The sequence below is a fragment of the Spermophilus citellus genome (assembly GCF_964194105.1).
Source record: "Spermophilus citellus genome assembly, chromosome: 11".
Taxonomy (NCBI): domain Eukaryota; kingdom Metazoa; phylum Chordata; class Mammalia; order Rodentia; family Sciuridae; genus Spermophilus; species Spermophilus citellus.
In genome coordinates this window covers 46,893,334-46,912,203 of record NC_138192.1, presented here as the reverse complement: position 1 = coordinate 46,912,203, position 18,870 = coordinate 46,893,334, and the positions used below count along the sequence as shown (strand labels likewise).

Below are 18,870 nucleotides of genomic sequence, written 5' to 3'. Positions count from 1 at the left end.
AAAACAAAGAAACATGTACATCATGTGCCTATAGTTCTACAGTTTCTTGTGGTAATTTTATGGCTATGATGGTATTATCCTTGAGAACCCTCCTATTTCTTGAATTTCATTTAAAAGTGAATAGAATTCATCATAGTCTGGATTCTGAAGCCCAGGAAGGTTCAATTTAGTCCAAATAACAACTTTAACTCTTCTCTGGGCACTGGTATTCTCCTATGTACTGGGAGTAAAATATAAACACTTTATTTTTCTAACTCAGTGACATCTCACCTATGCTTGCACTAAAACAGTAAAATTTGGTCAATTACACACACACACACACACACACACATATATATATACATATGTAATTTTTCATATTTGGCTAAAACTTACCCAGAGTTACTATTACAAGTTTTATTATGACCTAGAACACATATGAGAATCACTTGCATCATTCCTGAATGATCACTGAAAAATTTGTAGGAAGAAGAATTTACCGTTCATCATGAAGTAGTCCACTTTCCTTTGATAACTACACTTCTCAAAAAAAGTACTAAAAGTTACTAGTCCTTGAATAAACACTAAATTCACTGATATCTTCTTAACAAATGTTCCTTTTTACTTTGTAAAATGATTGACCTAACTACGCGGTTTAATCCTTCATCCTAAAATTTTTCTCTTTTGGACCTTTATGAAAGTCTATTTTCTCGAACCTCTGATCTCTAACCTCTGATCTCCTTTGATTCTATTTCTCTAATAGCAGGCCTCCAGGTTTCTTGTCTTGGCACTCTTCCCTTTGTTTCTTTTAGGATCATATCCAGTAAAGTCATCTGAAAATGACTTCAAAAAAGTCTTTATCTCCAGATTCATTTTTTCCTCTTAAACACTACATAGACAGTTGCTATTGCCTGCCATATATCACCCTCTATACATAGTCTGTATATATCACACAATCCATAGTGTGCCAGAGCCTCTCACTCCTGTGCCTGTCAAACTACATACATACCAGCTTCTCTTCACCTTTGTGAAATAGACTGACAAGAAAAGAGAATTACAGAAAGGGAGGCATTGTATCCTGAGGCGAGAAAGTGAGCTTCATGTAGCAGAAATAGTGGGCACTATCTAACATGTGAGAGAAGTACTCTTTACAGAAACCTGAGCATGGGTATGAACGGATTGCTTTATAGGTAAAGAAAGTAGAGATGTAGAATGGAAGGAAAGAAAGAGAGAGAAAGACAGACAGACAGACAGACACACACACACACACACACACACACACACACACACACACAGAGAGAGAGAGAGAAACAGAGACAGAGACAACCCCAAGCAATCTTAAACTTTTACTTTGACAATAAACCAGGCAGGTATCATATTTATTTTTATTTACTCTTCACTACAATAGAAAGCTCTTCACGTGAAAGAACTGTCACTTGAAAAATCATGTTGAATCTATTGTGATAAATGTATCTCTCAAGAACATTTGGGGGAAATGCATACTCATAACAAAGCCTGGCCTACATTATCAGAGAGCAGTATGCATTAATGTTTAAAAATTAGTCAAAGTCTCCCAAAACAGAAAGAGCTAAATCAAAATTAAAGTGTAAAACATGATTTTTAGCTGGACAGGTGACCCATACTGTTATTTCAAGAATGTTGAGTAAAGTAACTAAAAACTAATTCTTCAAACTTGTAACATCTAATATTCTGTACTCTAGGTAATCTTACTTTTGCTCCATCATTATATATGGGATTATTCTTGAGATTGTATTTAAGTCAAAACAAGATGGTCTTTGATTTACAAATGTAATTTAGTCTTCTGAGGAGTAACCTTGTTAAATATTGTCAGATTAATTGAAATTGATTTGTATTTACTAAACATAGTGAATACTAACATAATATTAGACCCTAAAGTATTTGGGGGTACATTTAAGCCTTTCACAGAAACTGTTAGCTCTGCATGGAGGGATTCATTATCTCAGAGGTCAGCATTCCTTTTTCAGCATTTTCTTCAAAATATATTATGAGAAATTGAGGAGAAATGACCTTCATTTCCTTTATGAGGTTTTGTGATTTGGGAATATTTGAGAGAATTTAGGATAGGTTTGGGGGAGGGTGATATTTATGTTTAATTTCCAATGCTACAAACAGCACATTTGCTTTTCCATCTGCTTAATTCCATTCCAGGTTTGCTATTCTCTACTACTCATAGCATCATTGTGCTCCACATAATAGCTTTTATAGGAGACAAACATTACCAGGCAATTTGAAAAGCAGGTTGAAGATAAAGCCTGATTGCTCACATGCCCTGGCCTGGTGACTTGGCTCACTTCTGAAGCTCACACCGAATGTGGTGAATGTGCCTCAGCTCTGTGAGGCTTAAAGAAACATTTCTCCTAATACAAAAATAAACCCACCACAGTCATTCATTCTGAGGAAATTTTACAGTTGTTGGTTAACCTGCTCCCTTATGCCCTGCAATATTCATTAGCAGATTTCTCTGTTTATGAGTGATATTATATGGAAATGGTTATGGGAAGCTAACAGATGTAACCACTGAAATAAATTAGAAAGAAAAGTTCTGTTTTTTACAGATGGATCCATCAAATATGCTTTTTTCTCTCCTCCACTTTAACATTTAGTTTTCTTTCAACAGAAAACTTTTCTTTACGGACTACGGGAATGTCGCCAAAGTGGAGCGATGTGACATGGATGGGATGAACAGAACCAGGATAATTGATTCAAAGACAGAGCAGCCAGCTGCACTGGCACTAGACCTAGTCAACAAATTGGTTTACTGGGTAGATCTATACTTGGACTATGTGGGAGTAGTGGACTATCAAGGAAAAAATAGACATACCATTGTTCAAGGGAGACAAGTAAGTACCAGGCTTCTACAAAACACAGTTAAGGTTATGAAATGAATGGCATAATACTATAAAAAGGCATGAAGTGTCCAAGGTTGAAATTTATTATGAAGTCAAACTATAAAGGGGAGGGGGTCATAAAATAGTGGTGTATTTCCTGAATGGGAGACTGTTCTTTTCACAGTGCTATTGTGATATTTCCATGATACTGAAGTTGCTACTTACTCCTTGTCCCCTGAACTAAAAACAAACAAAACAACAAATAACAGAGATAAAAATGCTGTACTAGTGAGAAAGAAAAGTAATGGAACAGGACAGATATTATGACCTACTTACTAAAAACTAATTTAAGTAGTTTAAGGAACTGAACTATCTTCTGTCCCATGTGGCATTGAAGATATTTTAACAAAAGCAAATATCTACTCACCAGAATGCGCTTATTATTTTAATAGGTTTGATTAAATTTTGCCTTCTGACTCATTCAATACCTAATTAAATGATGATTCTGTGAAAATTTCTGAGATCAAAATTTTTCTCACATCTATTAGTTTCTCTTGCTGAATCCTAAGATTTTGTAAATGACACTCAGTGAACACCTATAGGAGATCTACAAGTAGAAGTAGGCCTTATTCACTAGGGAACTTTTTTTTCAAATTTGGTTGGATTGCAATGAGTGCACAAATTTCATATGAGATCCTTAGATTTTGGAGCTGATACTTGTGAATTCCATTATTTTCTTTTGCAGTGCAAGAGAGTTATATTGCTAAATATCTCTTTCTAAACAAGTTTTAAAATGAAATCCCTTGTTTCCTTGACAGGTTAAAAATGCATTAATCTGAATGGTTACAAATAATAAAATGTTAAATGTTAATAAAATATTAAAAGCAAGTCCACTTATTTCTCTCTCACCTTCAACCATCTTAAAAAGCTTGAATTATATTTGGAGGTAGTGACCTTTACTATGTCCTTTAGAGGAACTCATCATTAAGATGACTATGATAGACCTGTTTAAAAATGTATTTGCCATTAAAAAAAATTAAACCTTAAATGAAAAATAAGTATTTCAAATGACTTTCCACATGATTGCTTTAATTTGTTTAATGTCTGATGTTTTTAATTATCCTTTATTTCCCCATTTTATTACTTGTGTTTTTCTGGTTCCCTAAACATATGCTAAGTCTGCCACTAAGTAATTCAGTAAGGATATATTTTGTGAAATATTTGAACTATCTATTGGTGAAGTTTATCTACCAACTCATTCTCCTCCCACTACTACAGGGGTATTTAGCAGAGTAGAAAGCGTGTGCTTATTTATGGGAGACATCCTTCTGAAGGAAGGTGTGGATATGGAGTTTGTATTATGTGGACATATTTTCCTCCTTGACCAATGGTCTACTGAGTAGCTATGCTTTCTGCCTAGGATACCAATTGTCAGTTTTGCAGAGATCACTGTGAGTATATCCCAAGCAAACTCCTAGGATGATAGCCTCATACTTTGAGCTAAAAATGTATGAGATTAATGACAAAGCCACCAGTTCAGCTGGCCTTCAATTATTACAAAAAATGTCTTACCCAAGTCAGATCAGATCATAGGTATACTTGGTGGTCAGCTATGTGGAAAGTGACATTAGAAACATTCATTTCCAAAAAAAAAAAAGAAAGAAAGAAAGAAAGAAAGAAAGAAAGAAAGAAAGAAAGAAAGAAAGAAAGAAAGAAAGAAACACTAAATAGTGTTTGAAATAAATTGTATGCAATCAATTGTATGCAACCAGAATTGTATGCAACCAATTCTGATAACTTCAACATCTTAAGGATAAACAGAGTTAATGGTGCAGATATTCATCCATTCATTAAAACAGAAAGTGCTCAAGGAATCCGAATCTATCAAAACTGACAATTGGTATCCTAGGCAGAAATACACACACAGGTACTGTGGAGTAAAATATGCATGTAAAAGGATTATTTGCTTTTAGCATGGAACAATTCTCCATGTTAATTCTTATATTTCATTTCTAAACTAAACATGAAGATATAAAATATGACCCTAGAACAACATGTAATCCAGTCTTTCTTTAGTTTCATCTCATATGAAAGCACCAGAAATAGAGATAATGAGCCATGTATGAAAGAAAGATAACACATCAAATGTTTTACTTACACTGTAGAATTGGCAAGATTTCCTGATTAGGATTGAAAATTTTGTAATGTTGTTCTATAAGTATTCTTACAATGAACCACATGTAATTTCTCATATGCTCTTAACTACAAATCTGCTTATATTAAAAAAATGTTTCTGTATATTGTCTAAAAATAGTGACAAAAAATTCATATCAGAATCACTACAGAAAATCAGTTTACAACTGCATCAAGCCCGGGACCAGAACCATTTTAAATTAAGTATAAAATAAGAATATTAGTAGGCTATGTGCCTACCATGTGCATTTTTAACCAGAAAATAAATGCACACGTCCTTCCTTCTACATGACTGGACATTTTCCATGATTTTAAGATGTCCATGCCTCTCATAAATCTTCAAACCTCCACCAAACAATTAGTAATTACTAATTTATTTGTGTGAGTAGCAACAAACATCATGATTCTCAAAGCAAACAGTTAATTTGCTATTATATATAGGTTTTTAAAATAATGCAATTTATTAATAAAATATTGATGGTTTATTTACAATTATTGCAAATATGTGATTTCTGAATATATTATTTTCCGTGCTGGAGCAAGAATTAGTCTAAACGTAATTCATTTAAAAAAAAAAAAGGATTTTGAACTTATAAAACAAAACTTCAAAGATGCTTTCTCATTAGTCCTTTCACAGGCATGACTATGCTTTTGCAGGAAGTATACATATACATATATATATGTATATATATATACACACACACACAGATATATAGATAAAGTTATAGATACATAGACATATCAGTGTCATAACTTGTTATTAAAAATGCTTGAAAGTGTGGATCTCATCGGCCTTTGAAAAGTCACAATGAAACATGTTTTCTTAATGAAACATGTTTTCTTAATGAAACATGAATAAAATTCTCTCCCATACATGTGGAATTACTTTATCCACCTTAACATATGTTTTCTTCTCCAGAGGGGAAAAATTAAATTAGTGCATGTTGAATTCTTTGAGAGAAGAAAAATAACATTCTTTTGACTCTGATACCATGGACATTTTCTACAGTATAAATCACAATCCATTTTTCTTTCAAGTTGAAAGCAGCATAATTAAAAATCATAGTTATTTTTCACCCCCTTTATAGGTCAGACATCTTTATGGAATAACTGTGTTTGAAGACTATTTGTATGCAACCAATTCTGATAACTTCAACATCTTAAGGATAAACAGATTTAATGGCACCGATATTCATTCATTCATTAAAACAGAAAGTGCTCGAGGAATCCGAATCTATCAAAAAAGAACTCAACCAACAGGTAAGTTGCAGGACTTCTTCATAACCTTCATAATGGAGGGGGAAGCAGGAAGTGAATTGGGACATAGTCCTTGTGCCTGTGTGGTGTTAAAGTGGTGAGTCATAAATTCTGTGTTTGACAGCAGAAATGTGCATGTCTGCTTGATAAAATGGAATAGAGCTCCTTTCACAAGTCTAAATGACAAATTGTTCAGTTTCTAGTGAATCGCTTCTACAACCATAGAATTGAAATGATGGCTGGATTTAGACTCAGGAAGGAGCTTTCAATTGTGATGTATGTAGAGACAATGCAGATGCTTTCTTTTTCATTTTTTTTTTTGTATTATTATGGGGAAATAAATCAGGTGACATCCTTGCAACCTTTTTTTCGGTGTTCATTGTAGTCATTGATTGGCTCTCCTGATTTCTCATCCCAGTAGTTCTTTAACATATGTTCATTAAAAAAAAAAAATATATATATATATATGTATATATATATATATATATATATATTATTTAATTTTAAGGTTACAATGATTCTAGTGTTTCTCAAAAACACAAACCCTTTATTTTTTATGTCATGTTAAATGTGCTCTTTAGCAATCCAACTTAGGCTCAGTCACATATAGAATAAGAGAACATAAAAAAACCATCACTTCTAATTTCCATCCTCTTTCTGTGCTTCAAATGAAAAATAATCTAGAATTATCTAAATGTTAACATATATACAGTTGAGGAAGTGAGTTGAATAACTATGTTTACAGCAGTTGCAATTTTGAATTTTGCGAATAACCTAATAAGAATTCGATATTAGGGTTTATTCATTCATTAGTTACTCATGGATCATCTATTGTGTGCCATAAAATATTCTGTGTACACTGAGAATACATCAGTGAATAACACATAGAAAATATTTTTGCCTTCATAAGGTTTGCATCCTATTATAGTAGATATAATAACTAGGTAAATTATATATTATAGTGGGAGTGAGTGCCATAGAGAAAATACAGTAGAAAAGAAAAGAATGGTACAGAGGTGGGGATGGAGGAGTTTGCCATTTTATATTGAATAGTCAGAGGAAATCTCTTTGAATGCATGGCATTGAATGAATACTTGAAGTAATAGAAAGAGAAATGCATGAGGATAACTGTAGCCAGAGCACTTTAGAGAGAAAGTTGGACAAGCACAAATTCCAGAACTGAGCATGTCTCCATAGTTGAAGGAGCAGCAGGAAGACCTATGTGGCTGATGCAGAATGAATGAGGGAAAGAGAAGTAGAAAACGAGGTCGCAGAAATGGAAGACAATAACAAGTAAGACCCTGTAGCCCAGTGTAAAAACTTTGGCTTATACAGAAAGCATTGCTCTCTGACATTTTGGAAGAATCACAATAAATACTGTATTGACAAAAGGCTGTGGGAAGAGCTCGGTGGAAATTTAGAGAGTACTAGGGATTGTATGAAGAGAGTATAGTTTTACAGTAGTGAGAAGTAGTGAAATTCAGGAGGCAGAGTCAATAGAATTTCCTGGTGGATTGGATGCAGGATATAAATCAAAAAGAATTCAAAGATGATAACAATGGCTTGGCCAGAACAAGTGGAACTGAATTATTTTTGAGATTGGAGGAACTAAGTATGGATCAAACTTGAGGCAAAGATTAAGTTCAGTTTTCAAGGGTTATTTCAGATGTCTATTACAAATCCAAGTGGAGATATCAAAGAGGTATTTGAATATACAAGACCATATTTTCAGTTTCAGTGATTAAGTCCAGGGTGGATACATTCATTTGCAAGCCACTGGCATATAGTTGATTTTTAAAATCATGGCAATGGGTGAACACCAAGGAAGCAAATATAGATGAAGAAGAAAATAGTTCCAAATAGTGGACACTGGGGTGCTTCAACAATAAGTCAAGAAGAATAGGAAGAACCAAAAGAGGAGATGGAGAAGAAGTTTGTCAAGTTCAATTGACCTTTAGAGTTGGCAACACAAAACTTACGGGAATCTGAACAGGGCAGTTTTGATGGTGAAGTGAATATTTCATTAAAATTGAAAGAGAGAGGAAGGAAAGGAGTTGTAGAAAATGATCATAAGTAATTTTGAGATGTATGGCTGAAGCAGGGAAATGCAGAATTAGTTGGAGGATTTCCTATGGTAATTTCAATTAAAGAAAGACTTTTTTTCTTCTTCTTCTTTTTTTCTTTTAATAACAGTGCACTTTCCTTTTCATGGGCACGATCCAATGGAGAAAGAAAAAAGTGATGATTAAAGTGAGAACAGAATTGTTGATTATATGAGAGGAGATGTTAGGCTGGAAAAGTAAATGCAATACTCTTGGCAGAGAAAAGGAGTTCAAATTGCATTTCACTCATTTCTTTTCAGTTAGAGAATGAAAGATTTTTTTTAAAGGACAGTATTTATAAAATCATAGTGGGTTTTTAAAAAAATTTTATTCTAATTTGTTATATATGACAGCAGAATACATTATAATTCATATGACACATATAGAGCACAGTTTTTCATATCTCTGGTTGTACACATAGGAAAGTCATACCATTTTTGTCTTCATACATGTACTTAGGGTAATGATGTCCATCTCATTCCACCATAATTTTTACCCCTTCCCCTCCCTCCCCTTTGATCTATCTAGAGTTTGTCTAATCTTCCCAGGCTCCCCCTCCCAACCCTACTATGAATCAGACTCCTTATACCAGAGAAAACATTAAACATTTGTTTTTTGGGGGACTAGCTAACTTCACTTAGCATTATATTCTCCAACTCCATCCCTGCAAATGCATGATTTTATCCTCTTTTATTTCTGAGCAATATTCCATTGTATATATACACCACATTTTCTTTATTGATTCATCTACTGAAGAGCATCTAGGTTGCTTCCACAGTTTAGCTACTGTGAATTGTGCTGCTATAACCATTGATGTGGCTTTGTCCCTGTAGTATGCTGTTTTTAAGTCCTTTGGATATAGACTGAGAAGAGGGATAGCTGGGTTAATAGGTGGTTTCATTCCCAGTTTTCCAAGGAATCTCCATACTGCTTTCTATATTGGCTACACCAATTTGCAGTCCCTGAATCCAAAGCCAGGTAAAGACATATCAAGGAAAGAAAACTTCAGACCAGTATCTCTAATGAACATAGACGCAAAAGTTCTCAATAAAATTCTGACAAATCGAATACAAAACATATCAGAAAAATAGCATACCACTATCAAGTGGGGTTCATCCCAGGGATGCCCAGTTGGTTAAACATACAGAAATCAATAAATGTAATTTATCTGATCAATAGACTTAAAGATAAAGAACCATATCATCTCAATAGATGCAGAAAAAGCAATTGACAAAATACAGCACCTTTCATGTTCAATACACTAGAAAAATAGGAACATTAGGAACATATCTCAACATCGTAAAAGCTATCTATGCTAATCCCCAGGAAAACATCATTCTAAATGGATAAAAATTGAAAGCATAGTGGTTGTATTATTAAATGAAAATTGCTAGAGAAAAGGGATTAAGGGGAGGGCGGAAGCTTGGGAAAGGAAAGTGCTGGAAAGTGATATTGTCTAACTTATATTGCTATATTCTGTGCATGAATGAATGTATAACAGCAAATCCCTCCATTATGGACAACTATAATGCACCAATAAAAATATGGGGGAAAAAGAAAGCTATTGTGATAGTTATTACAATCTTAACTCTGTTGATCTAAAATAAATACGATCACAATGACACTTAAAGTCCTATCGAAATTATTCCTGCTTGTCCTTTTCTCTTTGGCCCATCTTTCTTTCTCTGACCCTGTCCATATGCTACTTTTTCATTTTTTCTTCCCTAATGCTAAACACTCATGGGACATTATTCTACTCCTCAATTTCCTCTTGAAAACTCAGTGTCCAATATTGACAATTATAGTTACACACGCTCACACACACACACGCACACACACACACACACACTCACACTCACTTCATTGTGTACTAAGGTTTTCAAAATACCAATAGACTCACAATTAAAAAAGAAAAAAATGACCTCATCACTTCTCAACAGAGTACACAGGATGATTGAATCACATTTTTTCTAGTTCATTTCTTCTGCTCACATATGGATTGTTGCAGAGGAATTCCTTTCTTTGTTTCATTACCAAGGCTGAGAGTATTTTTATGTTATTATTAATATTAGTTTTTATTTAGTGGTTGGCCTTTAAATGAGTACAATAAGTAGGTAATAAAGACATCTTGGCTTTATTTTGCTTACATATGAACAACTTAAATTGATACAAACACATATTTTATTTTTCTCAGAATTGCTTTAGAAAACATAGCCTCAGGAGAATTTTGGACATTCCCTTTCTCTTCTTCCATGAGATTTCAATGTTTTCCATTTGATTACAGTACTAAAGAGTTGGATATATGGAATTTTGTTAATATTCCCTGTTCTTGCACTGTTCAAGTTGTGACATACTGATGTTCATAATTATCTTGTCTTTGGAGAATTTCCCGTGTTTTTTTTTTTTTTTAATTTGTTGTAGTCAGAAGCCACGCATGTGAAGTGGATCCATATGGAATGCCAGGGGGATGCTCACACATCTGTCTGCTCCACAGCAGTTACAAAACACGGACCTGTCGCTGCAGGACTGGCTTCAACTTGGGGAGTGATGGCAGGTCATGCAAAAGTATGTTTTAAAAATCAAACATTTTGCCAGCAGTTACCATTTCAGAATAGAGGGTTTTTTTCACTATTAATTAGCAGCATTCATATCATGAATAACATGAGTTTTAATCAGGTGAAATTTTCCAGCAAAGACATGGTAACAATTTTTTTTCTCACCATAAGTAGTTTTGTGACTATGTGAATTGAAATTTAATCTGACTGTAGAATCACTAAACTTAGTGGCCTTATCTTTAAGGAAGAATTTTAGGAAGATTTTTTTTTTATTCCCTAATGAATGTTTTTGGGTCAATGGGCTATACTCATTCATTGACCAGAATTTCTCTTATCAAAACTAAGATAATGCTCTAACAGTAGATGTGTTGTTTGGTCCAACAGATATCAACATATAACAAAACTTTACCTCACAGGGGAGTGGAATTTACTTCAAAATTTAACTTCACATAACAAAAACAGTACTAATTAAATATTAATACCTTCAAAATTTTTATCAAGTTGGGCAGTGATGTACACCTGTAATCCTACCTACTTAGAAGGTTAAGGAATAAAGATTTCAAGTTGGAGGCCAACCTGGACAAATTAGTAGGACCTAGGACTGAGTGGTAAATTGCCCCTGTATTCAATCCCCACTCCAAAGAAAAAGAAAGTAAAAAAAAAATGTCAAAAATTTTCCCAAGATATATATCGGTTAGTTATATTTTTCTTAAGCGGAATGTGGTCATGTCTAAAATCCCAATGACTCTGGAGACTAAGGCAGGAGGTTCACATGTTTTAGTGCAGCCTCACTAACAGCTTAGTGAGTAATTATTTCCAAAAAAGAACAAACAAACAAATAAAAGGTCTAGGGATATAGCTCACTGGTAAAGCACCCCTGGTTTCAACCCCAGTTATGAGAAAAATAATATTTTTTTCAGATATGAAATATGACAGAGTCATTTAAGTATTTAAATAAAGTAGTCAAGATTTTAAACATGATTTTTTGAAACAATATTTGCACACAAGGTTTTATTTGCAGTCTTAATAATTAGGTATTGTAGAATGACAGTCATAGAAATTGTGTCCTCGTAAAAACTGCTGGCTTTTAAATGTCCCTAAAATGCCAGTATTTTTTTCCAAGTTTTGCTGAATGTTTTTTTATAGTATCCAGTTCAACTCATCCTTTGTCAATAGAGAAATATTTTTTTCTGTTTTTTTTTTGGGGGGGGAGGTACCAGGGATTGAGCTGAGGGGCACTTGACCACTGAGCCACATCCCCATCCCTATTTTGTATTTTATTTAGAGACAAGGTCTTAGAACCTCATTGTTGCCGAGGCTGGCTCTGAACTCACCATCCTCCTTCCTCAGCCTCCTGAGCTACTGGGTGACAGGCATGTGCCACCACCCACAGAAACATTTTTTCTTTGTTCAGGACTCCCCCTTTCATCATTCTCTTGTCATGTACTGGCAAAAGACAGTGATAAGTTCACTAATTTGTTAGAATTTAATATAACTATTCAGAATTGAAGATACTACAACTTGTTTTAAATCAATAACTCAAGAAGCTCAACTGTGACAAAAGTATACATGTTTAAACTTTTTATTTTTATTTCTAATTTTGTATTAAATACTGAAAATATAAATTCTATTAGCTGGCTATAATGGCGCATGTCCATCATCCCACTAGCTCAGGAGGTTGAGGTAGGAGGATTGTAAGTTCCAGGATAGCCTCAAGAATATAGTGAGGCTCTAAGCAACTTAGTAAGTCCTTATCTCAAAATAAAAGTCAAAAAAACTGGGAATGTAGCTCAATGGTCAAATGTGCCTTTTTTGAAACCCCAGTAACCCTGCCCCTTCACCCTCCAAAAAGAAATCTGCTTTCATGTTCCCAAGGCCTGCTAGATAAATAAGAAATCTGGATATGAATCCTTAAGATAAGAGAAACTGAGTATAAATGCATGTGTATATCATTTTTAAAAGCATGTAGTTGCTGCTTGAAAAATGATGGCACATCATACAAAAGAACAATCACATATATTTGTACACATCTACGTCTGTAGATACACATGTTTGGGGGGGACATAAAATCTGAGTTACATATGATTGGATCATCCTTAATGTAGTTTGCGATTTGTAGTATTTTTATAGTTAACAAATAATTCTAGCTATGCTCAACAGAAACAATTTTATTGCAAATAGGTGCTTACATTTGCAAAATCATTGACAATCCTAGAGTAAGAGCATCTAGACTGGGTCTTCCCAAACCAAACTAACCTGACTGAAAGATGAAACACCTGCCACGATCAGTGGTTAGGGCATCAAGAAACCATAAATGGAATTACTAACTTCAAAAACAAGATCATTTTAGGTGAGATCCAGGATGAGAAGGTTTGTACCACATCTAATAGCTCCAGAATTGTGTCACATCTGATAGTCCCTCTTACTGGGGGAGGAAGTGATGGTGGTGGTGGAATCCCATCCCACATATGAATGGAATGGGAAAAGACTACAGTAGAAAGTTCAATTTTTGCAGCAGGTGCTGGCCAGGAAAAAAAAAATGTAAAAAGAAGACCTTGGTCTCATTTGCATATCATAAACTTGGGCGTGTACATCTGAGTCAGTTATTTAAGTCAAACCCAGAACCCTAGCTATATAAGTGTCTATGAAATGTAGCTTTTAGTTTTCAATTGTGTATAATACAGGAAGTCAGAGAGACCGGAAGAAACTTGAAAGTAGTTTAAAGTGAATAATGCATAAAGGAAAGTAAGAGGAAAATGGCTACTGATGCTATTTAAAACACACACACACACACACACACACACACACACAGATACAGAACACATCCTAATTTATCATGTACAATGTTTGCCAATTAGCAATCAAAACATCCATTAGAAATAAAATAAAAAACAAATGTTAATAATCACGATCATGGTAAAACAAACATTCTTATTCATCACTAATATATTAAGTTAGAAATTTGTATTACTATTGAAAGGCATTTGGTAGTACATACAATGACCATAAAACTGATGTTATTGTTTGACAAGTTATCCTTCCTTCGATTGAAAAAAAGTTAATTATAAATGCATTTCTAATACCAAAAGATCAGAAAGAATTTAAATAGCCAATGATAGGTAAGCAGCTGATCATATTACATTGCCTAACTAGTTTATACTGTCATTGAAAAGAATATTTTTTAAACTTTTAAAATGTGTATTTTTAATGTATTTTTATTAAAGATACTGAATTCAGTTTCTAACAAATTTTAATTGTTGTATTACAATTGTACACAATTGTGGGATAGATCACCACATATTCAAACATAAATATGACATAATTTGGTCATATTCTTTCATATATCTTTCCCTCCCTTCCTTCCCTAGTCCCCTTCATCTCCTATAATGATTTCCCTGTTTTTGAAGTTTTTTTTTTAATGACTTGACCAAATATCATTCAAGTTTTAGGTGCATAAGATCCCCATTTTTGAAATAAAATAAAATGTATGTTCATAAAATACTGGCAGGAAATATTAAGAAATGTTAAGAATTTTACGAATGTGTCAATATTTCTTTAAATCATACCCACATTATTTAAAAATAAAATACCTTTGTAATCAAGTAGACATCAAGAATCTGTGAGGGAAATGAAGAGAAGGATGTTAATATATTTCACCCTGCAAATCCAGTGCACAAATTGTATGAAATTATAGGTTGAAAATAAGAACTTCTCTCAGTATTATTATAATGATAAATGCATAAAATCAGTTTGAAATTGACTTGGTAAATTATCTTATATCAAAAAGGAATAATGTAAAGCTGAATGAATCAATGGGAAACAAAATTGATGCTAGGATTAAATAATATCATACAATAAAATTGAACAATTTTGTTGATAGAATTAAATATCCACTAGAAAAAAAAAAGATAAAGAAAATAATTTTGAATTATCCATAAGAAGGAATACTATACAGCAATAAAAATAAGCTATGACTCCAACCACAATGAATTTATATCAAGAGTATAATAAAATTAATGTATAAAATGCACTCATACCATTCAAACATTCTGCTGCTGGGAAATACCATGAAATTTTCTAATTTTTTTCTTAAACACATATAATAAGCACAATATAATTGAGATATTAAAAGTTTTTGAGATGGAAGAGGGTCAGTCTGGAGCACATGCCTATTTTTCAATGTCCTGATAATACTCTGAACATCAATGTTAGGTATCTAAGATTTGTCTCAATTTTGCTGTACATAAAGACATGTTATTTTTTTTTAAATTTAGTTCTCAATTACATTTATTTTGAAGAGAAAAATGTACAAGAAATATTAATATTGTTTGTATTGAGGATTTTAGATTTATAAGTAATTACTTATTTTTTCTTTTATTATTTCCCAAATTTCTATAATGCTTGTATTTATTGCACTTGAAATCTCAGTTTTTATGTGGTTATCAAAATATATGTTATATAACTTGATATAATTAATTTATTTTACTCACATAGAATAAGCCAGCATTGGGTACCCTGCTAATAGGAAGAGTGCCTTATATTGCCTTTTAGTCTGAAAGAGTCAATTTGCTCTATAGAAAAAGCTACATTTTTTAAAAAAGAAAAAGCTACATTTTTAAATATATTTTTTTGGGAGAGAGACTTTGTTTTTGTTTTGCTTTTGATAAGGCTTGTGTTGTACATTAGAGTACTTCAGAGCACATCAGCTTTAACGTTCTAATTGAAATGTGAAGAAAAAGTGATGCTATAACTGGCATTTGATTTCATTTCTTAAAAGAATAAGTTGCAATGACTGTAATATATTCACATGCAAGTTAGTGATAGAGTATGATTCTTTGTGTTTGTCTCTGACTGTCTGTAGATGAAAATTCTGAAGTATTGTTTCTTAAATGTTCTGAACTTTTTAGCGTTGTCAACTATAATGAGAGCTATAGTTAGTATCTACAGAGAGTGCTAGATAGATTGTAATGAATTATAAAATTAAATGTACCAGATGTTTTAATAAATGTCCATTTCACAAGTTACAAGTTAGTCAATGATCTGTCATGTTTTTGCTATACAGACAGTTACAGACAAAAGAATAATTAACTAAATATAACCATTCACTGAAGTGATTTCTGTTTTAATTAAAGTAATGCAATTAGCTGGCCTTCTTGCATCAAGATACATTTGGCATATTTTAGAGTTTAATTTTTAGTATTGAATTTAAAAAATGCTAATTGGGCCAGTTAATTAAACAGGGGCATTATGCAGTGCAAAGAAGATTAGGCAGCATCAGTTGTTTATATTTGTAATCTTTCTTCTGCAGGACCGAAGAATGAGTTGTTCCTCTTTTATGGAAAAGGACGCCCAGGAATTGTTAGAGGAATGGACTTGAATACCAAGATAGCTGATGAATACATGATCCCCATAGAAAATCTGGTAAACCCTCGTGCTGTAGATTTTCATGCAGAAACCAATTACATCTACTTTGCTGACACCACCAGTTTCTTAATTGGCCGGCAGAAGATAGATGGCACAGAGCGAGAAACCATTCTGAAAGATGGTAAGTAACTCTGCGTCACAGTCACATCAAACTGTCCAGAGATAGAGGACTTTAAAGGGATTAAATCCAATGTATTTCACAGTAACATTATCCAGATCCTGAGCTCAACTTGTTTATTTAAAATATTTGCTATGGGGCTGGGGATGTGGCTCAAGCGGTAGCGCGCTCGCCTGGCATGCGTGCGGCCCGGGTTCGATCCGCAGCACCACATACCAACAAAGATGTTGTGTCCGCCGAGAACTAAAAAATAAATATTAAAAAAAATTCTCTCTCTCTCACTCTCTCTCTCCTCTCTCACTCTCTCTTTAAAAAAAAAAAAATATTTGCTAATTTTATTTGCTCAATACTATTAGTTCTCCATTCTTTTCACTTACCAATGTGTTAAAGCCTTCTTTTTTTAAAAGTTGAACTTATACTTTGTCATATGTTTTAAATACTTCCAGAAATAAATAGATATATTTTCCATCTTTTCTGGGAAAATATAGTTTTACTATGATGTGTTTATAATGTTATGTAGTAAAATAAAATTTAAGAGAACATTGAAAATATTTAGAATTTGTTTCTTATTAGAATATTGGTCACATCACTCAGAATGTATTAAAAATGTGGGTCTCCCCATTTTCATCAAATTCTGGCATATTGTTTTATGCTTTACAAATGATTGAAATGAAATTTTCTAGTCTCACCCTTGAAATATTAGTGTCTCCAAAGAAAAGTCAGCTATTGATACCTATTTTTATGAATGCATATATGAAGTTACATACATGTTAACATATATGCATATGCTTTATTGAAATTAGTGTATTTTGTAACTTATTTCACAGGAACAAGCAATAAAATGTTTAAAAATATAACTGTGGCATAAGTAGAGAAGATCTTTAGTTATCAAACAAAGCAGATCTTTGATTAGCTAGCAGTCATCATTAAGTATGTTACCTAATAAATCTGGACCTTGGTTTCCTCATATATAAGCCCATTTGACTTCTTGAATATTTTAGAAATGTATGATTTAAGGAACATTAATTATATGCTTATTATATGAAGGACGCTGTACTAGCTATCAGAGAATATTAAAGGAGTTTTAGGCAATGACCAGCACCTTTAAGAAGCCCTTCATCTACCTTAATAAGATCAAAGCTGTCCCAAGAAACACACGATGACACTGTGCATGTCCTGGGAACCCACTGGAAGAGGGAGGTGTCTTAACAGGAGTGTGTTCAGGGTGCTCCTATGCAGGAGGCAGGCTTTGGGAAAGATTTTAAAGGATAAATGTTAAGTTGTAATTGGAGGACATTTCTGTAACCAAAAATTCTTTGGGGAAGAAACAAACACAAATGTCCTGGAAGTAGGTCACTACTAGAGGTTTCCAATGCAGGTAATAGTGAAAAAAGGAGATTTGGGAAGTGAAAATTGGAAAGATGAAAGGCCTCGAATATGAGGTAAAGGGTATGGATAAAATCCTGGAGCAAGAAACATGGAATACTTTTGTTCTGAAGAATAATGTGAATGAACTGATATTTTTAGAAAGGTCAATCCAATGATGGGGTGCAGAGTTAATCACAAAGAAAGATAAAAAAAAATCAAAGCAGAAATGGATTAAAAATATTTACAGCAAGAACGGCCATGAATGGTAGTCTTTCCTGTCTACCAGGAGAGAGAATTAGCCGAGCATAAGAAAACTATTTGTTCAACTCAGCCATACTTTAAATCAGTCCTTCAATGATGAAAAAGTTAATAGTCTCCATGAGTGGCAAATGAAGTACAAAAATGAAAAATATACCAGTTTTTGTCTTTTTTTTTAAATAGCTTACTGATTAAGGCAATTCAAATCCACCATGATTTAACATTCTCAAGGAGTTTACTAATTAAAGTTAAAATTTTTGCTTTAAATTGGATGTGGCAGAGGCAGTCTGCCTTCTTTTCTGGGTAATATGATAACAGATGATAGGGACTTGACAATTCTAGAAGGACAATAGACTTGCACATTTGCCATAAGTAGATACATTTGGATTATTGTAGTTTTACCCTGGATATCTTCAGGAGGGACTAAAGTATAATATAGAAGTTTCTTGGTTTCATTTCAAAAAGTGTCAGTTCCTATGCTGTGTCTGAATGTCCCAGCTAATGATCCTGACTTTGATAACAGTATCTTATCAGTGACACTGGTGATTCTTTGAATTCTTCCACAGTAACAGAGATGAGTTCTAACATCTGCTCAACTGCCAGGCACATCTTTACTGTGCTGGTTTGACAGTATGAAGGGTATAAAAACATTTTTCAGATTTTCACAACTGAAATATATGTAACATGTCAATATTCCTTTTTAAAAAGTTTATCTTCTTTCTTTCCTTTAAAGAGAATAATAATAC

The 18,870-nt window shown here is 33.3% G+C and overlaps 1 protein-coding gene across 1 annotated transcript in view; it reads left to right on the top strand.

The window, feature by feature from the left end:
* The window catches only part of LRP1B (LDL receptor related protein 1B), a gene marked incomplete at its 3' end in the record, with an annotated part of 1,847,377 nt that overhangs the window by 1,031,486 nt on the left and 797,021 nt on the right, over positions 1 to 18,870 (top strand). The window contains exons 8-11 of the mRNA XM_081262419.1: positions 2,639 to 2,861; positions 6,131 to 6,302; positions 10,823 to 10,966; positions 16,265 to 16,501. Coding sequence (XP_081118545.1) covers positions 2,639 to 2,861; positions 6,131 to 6,302; positions 10,823 to 10,966; positions 16,265 to 16,501 — 776 coding nt within the window. The remainder of the gene's footprint in view (positions 1 to 2,638; positions 2,862 to 6,130; positions 6,303 to 10,822; positions 10,967 to 16,264; positions 16,502 to 18,870) is intronic.